The sequence below is a fragment of the Coptis chinensis genome, chromosome 7 (genome assembly GCF_015680905.1).
Source record: "Coptis chinensis isolate HL-2020 chromosome 7, ASM1568090v1, whole genome shotgun sequence".
In the NCBI taxonomy this organism is placed as follows: Eukaryota; Viridiplantae; Streptophyta; class Magnoliopsida; order Ranunculales; family Ranunculaceae; genus Coptis; species Coptis chinensis.
The window spans coordinates 2,041,040-2,049,937 of NC_141462.1; the positions used below are offsets into that span (position 1 = coordinate 2,041,040).

The 8,898-nt window shown below is 36.3% G+C and overlaps 1 protein-coding gene and 1 long non-coding RNA gene across 2 annotated transcripts; both read right to left on the minus strand.

Moving 5' to 3' along the window:
- Nucleotides 1–39: 39 nt before the first annotated feature.
- Nucleotides 40–1,693, minus strand: LOC147485149 (uncharacterized). Its single transcript, XR_015201879.1, has 3 exons — nucleotides 1,535–1,693; nucleotides 1,152–1,320; nucleotides 40–434 (listed from the first exon to the last, which is right to left on the minus strand). It is a non-coding gene; the product is annotated as an uncharacterized LOC147485149 (long non-coding RNA).
- Nucleotides 1,694–6,408: 4,715 nt separating this feature from the next.
- On the minus strand, nucleotides 6,409–8,077 carry LOC147485150 (peroxidase A2-like). Its single transcript, XM_086569842.1, has 4 exons — nucleotides 7,820–8,077; nucleotides 7,363–7,554; nucleotides 7,124–7,289; nucleotides 6,409–7,018 (listed from the first exon to the last, which is right to left on the minus strand). The coding sequence occupies exons 1-4, from the start codon at nucleotides 8,024–8,026 to the stop codon at nucleotides 6,576–6,578; spliced, it is 1,008 nt and encodes a 335-aa protein (XP_086425968.1). The 5' UTR covers nucleotides 8,027–8,077; the 3' UTR covers nucleotides 6,409–6,575.
- Between the last annotated feature and the right edge of the window lie 821 nt (nucleotides 8,078–8,898).

Sequence of the window (8,898 nt, forward strand, 5' to 3'; positions counted from 1 at the left end):
TAAAAAAGAATAAAAAAAATAAAAATGGATAGAGCCTCCTTTGTATTTTCAATACTTTTTCATAATATTAATCCTGTCATACCTGCAATGTATTATAAACTACATTATTACATCCTGTCATACCTGACAATCTCCTTGTATTTTCAATATTTTCCCATAATCAACCTGATATTAAATATATACACCATTCGAGGAAATTAAATATTTCTTACAAACAAAATAAATAAGTCCTCCACTTATTACAACTTGAAAGGAAATATATTTTAAAAACTACCTAGTCTGATACGCGCCATTTGTAACCCACTAGTCTGATACCTACCTAGTGAAGATGCTCCATGCAGAAGTCTGACAAATCCTAGAAAACTGAGCTTTCCATCCGACTGTCTTATCCAATCGTTGTGAACTTCAAGCAGAGGAACTGAGAGCCCAAGTTCCTGGGGAATAAAAGATGGGCATTGAATGTAAATCCCACAGGGCATCACAGAAGGTTCTCAGAATCACGATACACTAGTAAAATAAAAGAACAACCCTACCACGCGAAACAAGCACTAAAATTAGTCTTTAATATTAATGTAAAGACTAATGGGCTGGTATTAACAACGGACTCGCAAAACACATACACATTATAAAACATACAAGAGATGCCTTTAGTTGTGTCTTACAGGAAATAATTAAGTAAATCAGAAAAACTGACATTAATGCAAGTTATAGGTTGATGTCATGTATGAAATTATGTATAAGGCTGAGTCTAATGGCTCTCTATCCCCTTAAAAATAGAGCTAAAGTCAACAGATTTTACTCTCTATTATTAATTTCCTCTGTATATATACAAAGGATTTTACTCTCTATCTTTATTTTACTCTGTATATATATAGAGAGAGTAAAATAAGGATAGAGAGTAAAATCTTTTGTATATATACAGAGAAAATTAATGATAGAGAGTAAAATTTGTTGACTTTAGCTCTACTTTTAAGGGGATAGGGAGCCATTGGACTTAGCCTAAGACCTACCGTTTGACAATGTAATGCATTATGTTTGCGATCTACTAATGCTCTTAATTTCTTAAATGAACAATATATATTGACCATAAATAAACTGATGTACTCAAGCAATAGAATAGACACTAGCCGATTCTAATAAACAAAACTTACTGATGCAAGTTCCTTGATAAAAATTGGCCTGTTTCCTTCATTCTCAAAGAGCTCATATGCACCATGTACATGCTACTCCCAACTCTCCATTGCCTCCATCGATGCACACTTATAGATATGAACCACGGTAACTCTTGAAATCTAGCTTTCTATACTGAAGAGAAGTCATCTGTAAAATGAAAATTTACATTCAGCTACTGGGCCACCATACATAAGCCCATTACTTAACATGGGCTGAAGTTAGTCTAAGCCCAAAGGTCAAAACACTAACATTGATTAATCATCTAAATAAAAGAAATAAAATAAATGGTACAAGCATCACAAAAATATATTTATAAAAATAGCTAAAATAATCTAAGGTTAAAAATTTGAGGATGTTATACCATCAAGCCACCAAGGGAGCTATTAGAGTACCGTGCTACCACCACCCTCCATTGCCACTACTATCCCCCTGAAAAGTACTTCTAACGCCATCAAAGCGGAGTCACCATGAAAGAGGAGAGGGGCCTAGATGTTTGTGGAGGCTCAAATTGAGGATAGTATACACCTCCGGTTGGGGTCATATGAGTCTCAAATACTTGGGAATGAGTATGTTGATTCTTTGAACTACTATGACGGGAAGCGTGTCATTAAAAGCTCGAATGACATCACTGAAGATACTATACATCCCATTTGAGATATGAGATATAACCACGAGCCTTTGAAGCATTTGCATGTAGAATATCATCTAACATTGCCTTCATCTTAGAACCTGCATATATTCAAAGATAACAATTACTTATCATAACCAACACTAACAAGATTATGGTAATAAATACAAATAAAACAATCAAACAAATTAAGTTACTTTACGAGACATCTTATCGAAATAGGAAGTTGGATTAAGGGAATTTGATTCTCGACCCGCTAGTTCAATATGGTGATGAATGATTGCTTTATTTCGTAAAGTGATAGGAACCAGTCCGGTTGCTTATTTTAAAACATAATAGTTTTGTGTTGGGTGCATCTACCCCGCTCTTTGGGGGTAAAGGTGTGTGTAAGACAAGGTTTGGCATCCCGGTTGTGAGATATTCACATCATCACGGAGACCGGATGGACCAATGTAGTCCACATTTTTAAGGATTTGACATTAGCCGTGGCGGGAAGAAGCATACCTACTAACGTGAGTATTAAACTACATAGATTTTGATAAGCTTTAATTGTGCTACATTTTATGTTAAAATTCTTTGGTCCTCACTAACAAGTCGGACCAAACTAGTAGCAGGAACACCAATATTTTTTGATATTTTAAATGCAGTAGTTGTCGCGAAAAGAGAATTATAACTAAGATCGAATTTAGGGGAAGGTGGAGCACAAGGAATTGAAGTTTCACCCGTCAACTTGGTGACAACACTCTCCCAAATACCATGTATGTACATGAGCTCCAAACCTGATGCATCGTAGGTCGGTCAACTCTTTAGCCCTTCGAACATAATGATGTTCTATGTAACACTTCCATGGCTGCCATATAATAGAAGCTTAAATTTTCGTGAAAAACTCTAGCTGTCAAACTAGGTCTAGGTAAAAAATATGGCGACCTTCACCCGAAAACGCTAACAAAAACTTAGACCCCAATTATTTATAGTTGGAAATTGGTTAGGCTCGGGTACTTTGCGAACGTGCATGCCATTTTGGCAATAAGAGTAATACCAGTATTAAACACAATTAATTTAGATTAACTCACAAATTTAAATAATTAAGTACTTAATTTAATAAATAACATGTAATAAATTTTCATTACCTCAAGCACTTGCCATATCGCCGACATAGTTTTAGTCTTAGGTTCAGTGCCATAGCGACGTACTTTGTCCAAAGATCGAATTAGGTACGCATATGCAGCTCCTCCCCAATCATAACCACAAATATCGTCTATAGTAGTAAGACTCGCCAAATACCCCAAACGCACCGTGCTATTGCTTTTTGGACACAAAATATGATCAATAACATACAACATAAAAGCTCGTAAAAACATATCCCTTTCCACCTTTTCATCGGAATAGGCATAGCACATATATTGCTCCAAATGAACCAACTTGATGCTACCATACTGAATGTCATTTTCATTCAACAATGTGAGATATTCTTCAGCCAACTCAAATGACTCAAAGCTCTTATCATAAGCCAGTGGCTTCCCAACTCCAATACACAAACCAGTTAACATAGCGAAATCAAGTGGCGTGATTCCTACCTCCCCACATGGTAAGTGAAACGTATGGGTAGAATCCCACCATCTCTCCACAATGGCCTCTGTTAAAGCATGGTCGGCCTACTCATCATCTATTCGTGCAAAAATGTCGAACCTAATGTCATTAATGAATTGCCTAAATTCGACGGTGTCTATTAATTTGATCCACTTTAACACCGGAGTCCAAATCCCTTTGAGACCAATTTTTGGAACTGTCCCACCATTTCGAAAACTGTAAGATACATGTGTCTCTTCATTTGGAACAACATGTTCATACGACGTGGGATCATCCGATGTAATAGTAGGATTTGTATCCTCTGAATGAGAAGATATTTGTTTCACGACCTTTTTTCTACTTCTTGAACTCCAAAGTACACGCCCAAATCCGGACATTTTACTAGAGATCAATTCGAATTAAACAATGTACATGAAGATATAATTTAACAATAATTCCACTAAACTAATGTGTTTCATGAGTCAAATACGAAACAAACTACACTATGCTAACATTATTAAACAAAGTTCTCATACACAATACCACTTGAAAAATAGTTCTTATACACAAACGAAACACAATACCACTTGAAACATGATGCACAATCTCATACACGATGCACAAACGAGACACAATACCACTTGAAAAATGATACACGATGCATTTCTATTTTTACTATACACTTCTGAAGTGCTGATGATAGTTAATCTTGTTATGATATATATGATATATGTACATGCATGTGATGAAGTGAAGCATTTCTATTATTAACAAAACAAAATGAAATTACTGATGATATAGATTAATTTAGTCTTGGTGAAATTCTAACCACAAAGCGTCCACGATAATAATTCAAATACTTTGATGTACTGTATTACATGCAATAATGTATGTTTCCACTATGAATCTTCCATTTGATCATATATGTTTATGTTTCTTAGCCAGCACTTAATGTTTACTAGACATAGTTACTTTAAACACTTGAGAAACTGAACTTGGAGTTCTCTTAGTATACTTAATTAATGCAGTCGACATAGTAATCTCACTTCACTTCATTGATTGTGATGGGAAAATCTTTCAATTCAAATATGGATGAACTGTACTGTATGAGAATTATTTTTCAATTTAATTAAAAAGATAAACTAATAATAAATAAATAAATATTCAATAAAATTCAAATTTGAGGAATTGCAAGAAAAACTAAAACTGAAATACTCCCAAATTTATGAAACCCATTAAGAAAAGCTAATTTTTTTGAACCTTACATTCTTTTATTGCACGGATCGACGAGAGAGTGAGCGGAGAGTGATGAGAGAGTGAGTGCATTGGAAGGTTTTGAACCTTTAACCTTCCATTAGATTTCTTAATTGGTGTTGATGGTGTTTGTTAAGCTGCCGGTATGTTAAGGTCGATCTAGTCATTATTAATGGTGGGTTTTGATCGATTATGTTTTTGGGTTTTTAATTACCTCACACTCTCTCCTTGGTATTGTTTTCGAGTTATGGTGAACATGGGGTTTCAAAACCAATGGACCTTAGAGTCCAATAGTTTTGGTGGTGATCAATTTCAAAAGCATAGTGTTAATCTTTGGGGAAGTGATGCTAAAATAATTTTGGGGTGAAACTGGCAAAATTAGTTGAGGAAGAAGAGAGCAGTTCTGTTTAAGGGCGTAGAGGCATTTTCATATTTTTCAAAATTTGGGTTTTCATTCTGTGCTAGTCGAAGTGGCGTCGAATGGTTTTTTTTTTTTGGTTTTCATTCTGCGTTGGTCGAAGTGGCGTGGAAAAAAGTGGCTTTCAAACCGTGCTAGTTCAAGTGGCGTAGGATGGTTCAAACCATTTGCTTCAGCTAAACCCATTCTCTATCCGTATAACACTGTGCTTTTGAGGGATAGAGATGGAGAGTAGCAGACCATTGAACTCAGCCTTAGTTAATTCAACATTTCTGTATCTGCTAATAAAATGGGACATCTGGTAAGACGGAGAGCTTGATATTTTGCATAAAAGTCTAACGCTCAATAAATACTGATAGTCTCTTTTATTGGGGTGGTTTAGAGTTGTGTTTTGAGGGCTCCAAATGTTTTGCTTATAACTAGAGTCTTAAATTCAGTGACGACTATTACTACACGTTTTATGTTTTCTCACAATCAACTAAGAAAACCACTAGTTTGCTCACATGATAGAAAGTGTACTACACAATGACACTTTCTTCTTCTCCAACCTATCAATTCACCTCATTTTAATCAACTCTCTCTATATAGCTCAAAATAGGGGACCTCACATTAAGTGTTCGGCTAGGGCCCTTAAGAACTCAGGGTCACTCCTGACAAGATAGCGTCAAGTCTACACAGCTGTATGAGTGGCGGATAGAAGAAATCTAAACTATACACCACACTGGGTGGCAGCTAGATTTTTTTTTTAAAAAAAATTTTTTTCCCACACTTTTGACAATGGCAATTGGCGAGTTTTTTTTTTTTGTAAGCCATAGGTACTTGCGGCTGTGAGAAAAACTATTGCCTTTAGAAAAGTTAACCCGCTAACTCTATAGTGAGCCAGGATATATTGAATAAAAAATATGCGGGTTATTGCCAACCGGTTACAGAGATTTTACCGTCGATCTGAAATCGAGATGTGTGTGTGTGCCTAACCCGTGTGAATACTCTATAGTCTCGAGATACGAGACGTGTGTGTGTGTGGATATCAATCTCTCTGTACCCGGTTATAGAGGAACCGGACTCAAAATATGCTGCCACGAAGATAATTCTCGGTGAACCACGTGCCCAAGGCTAGGAACAATAAAGGCAGATAAACACACGTATATTTTAGGTTTCTAACAGATTTTTTTCCTTAATTGATTACTCCTCTTACAGTAGCCCATCTCATCACTGCTCTTGTTTTCTTTATTTAAGGTGTTTTCATCTTGCTCCTTTAAGACATTCTCCTTCAACCTCGGCGAAGAAGGCCGTAGAAGAGGTTTTACCCTAAATTGGGATGCAAGCCATCATTTTTGTATTTTTTACCCATGTTTACAATCGATAGTAGCTATCAAAGTCCTGATATTCATATCATAATCAAGTTATGTAGAACTGTAGATACAGTCCTGTCTTATTTTGGCGAGATATATAGATACATTACAACATATATATGTAAATTTATTCATGAAACAGCAGTTGATCGTGAACACTTCGATTATTTCTTAACTTTGTTCAAGAGGAGCTCCATCCAACCCAATTACCAGCTCCATTAACTCGCTTACAGTCCGATCTAATCTCTCCACGTCTTCCTGTCAATGGGCTAATATTGCCCATTTTAATCATAGATTGTGCAAAGCTTGCAAAAAATCTTCTTTGATTAGTGAAGTCATTAACAATGGGCACAGTGGGAGATCCATTAGTTGAAAACAACTCCTGATCTGATTGAAGTAGGCCTCGATTCTCTTGGAGGTTGGTGAAGTAGTTTCTGTCAAACCTATCCGGCGTGCTAAGGTCCAAATTGGTTACAATGGTTCCATCCCCATTTTGAGGACATATTCGACGAAGAGTAGTTCGGTATGATGAGTCTAATGATCGGTCTGGGTTTCCTGTTCCATTGAAATTGTACAAGCGCTCCCTGAATGTAAAACATTGTGCACGTCCAAATGTGTGAGCTCCTGCAAATAACCAAGAGTTGTGTTAAGCCTACATTGCCGCCATGTGCTCTAACATTTCAGATTTACCATTCCTAGTTTCAAAAACGCCACAGAAATAATTCTTACCAGACAATGCTACTAAATCTGTGACACTTAGATTAAAAACTGCGAACTTTGCAGTTATATTGGTTAGCCCTTCAGATGCTCTAGGAAGAAACCTACTGGCTGCAGCAAAGTTTGCTGTCCTGCTATCCCTTCTTCCTAGTAATACGTTCCATGAAGGACCTCCTGCCTACAAACATGAATTGGATATTGGTAAAACATAATCATCTGTACTGTGTTCATACATAAAGGCTGAAACATACCAAAGAAACAGAAGCTTCAGATGCAATTGCAAGAATGTCAGCACAAGAGACGACACCACGGCAAGCATTTTCTGCTGCAGTCTTGATGTTATCAACCACATCGAAACCCCTGACAGAGGCAACATTGGGATCAGCGTCTTTCTCGGTCCGTATGCTGCTACTGTTATCTAACAATAGTGATCCATCACAACCCTATGAAATAAACAGATACATATATTCAAACCTTATAGCGTGCGAGTCTGTTTAAATCATTGGAAAAACTAGCCGCTTTCTGAAGTTTTTGATTGCATTGGTATTACATAAAAACTGTTTTATATGAAAAGCAGCTTCTACTATTTTTAACTTTCTTGAGATACAATTAATTAGCACATATTTAACTCTAGTACGTATCAAATGGTAGAATGAGATACAAACTAAGATTGATGAAAAAATTAATTTTCATGAAGTAAGAGCTTACATCAACAAAACAATCATGGAAATGAAGTCGAATAAGGCTTGCACCAATACGAGGATCTGATCGCAGAGCCTCTTGTATAACACCTCTAACAATTCTTGATATATTCGGGCATGAATTAGCATAAAACGTGCTATTCAGTTGAGCATTCGACATCCCAAATAAACTTATAAAGATTACTAGTACAATCAGTATATTAGAAGACGACATGTTCCTCCTATATTCTTTGAGATTGAATTGTTTATTTGAGCCTCTAATCTAGCTATATATATATATATAATGAGAGGGAAAGCTACATACATCATGTACGTTGAAAAATCAATTAAGCATTTAAGCCTACTGGTATGGTATAAAGCAACATATTCAAAAAAAAAAAAAGCAACGTCACGTTGTAATGAGGCGTAGGCGAGTGAGTTGGTGAACTGTGGATAATCGGTTCACAAAAAGACAACTTCATTTATATTTCTTTGGACGGTTTGACGAGATGATTGGCCGTTAATGGAGTGGGCCGTTTATTGGAACTTAAAAATGAACCAGACGAATGCATACAGCTCAGGAAACTTTCTACACCAGATAAATTTGATTGTAGATCCAATTAAAAAGAACCCAAGTACGAGGAACGTGAATCATATCTCAAATACGGGTGACGGGGGCCAGATAAGAGATTGAGCTTAACTATTACGATAGCGCGATGACATAATATCATAATGACACACTTATCTCAATATCAAGTGCCGACACACATATCACAAATTTCTCTCTTTCTCCCTTTTTTTTTTTTTGACAAGTCAAGTGCGACTGCCTTATTCCCAGTGTGCTAAATGCAACTGAAGGCATCTCTTTTTCTTTACAGTTACTTCGACATTTCTGCATCTGCTAATAAAATGGGACATCTGGTAAGACGGAGAGCCTGATATATTTTGCATAAAAGTCTAACGCTCAATAAATACTGATAATATCTCTTTTGGGGTGGTTGAGATTTCTTAGACTTTAGACTTTGTAATATCAAAACTGTCCAAAAAGTGAGAGTGATAATAAGCTAATTGACGCGCGGTGGATACTGATGCTTAAAGGTGTAAGTT

Bases quoted from the DNA above. Each gene is read 5' to 3' on its own strand.
- LOC147485150 (XM_086569842.1), bottom strand. From the start codon at position 8,026: ATGTCGTCTTCTAATATACTGATTGTACTAGTAATCTTTATAAGTTTA. The intron at 7,555-7,819 runs GTAAGCTCTTAC...TTTATTTCATAG, and splicing joins TCCATGATTGTTTTGTTGAT to GGTTGTGATGGATCACTATT. The intron at 7,019-7,123 runs GTAAGAATTATT...GGTTATTTGCAG, and splicing joins AGATTTAGTAGCATTGTCTG to GAGCTCACACATTTGGACGT.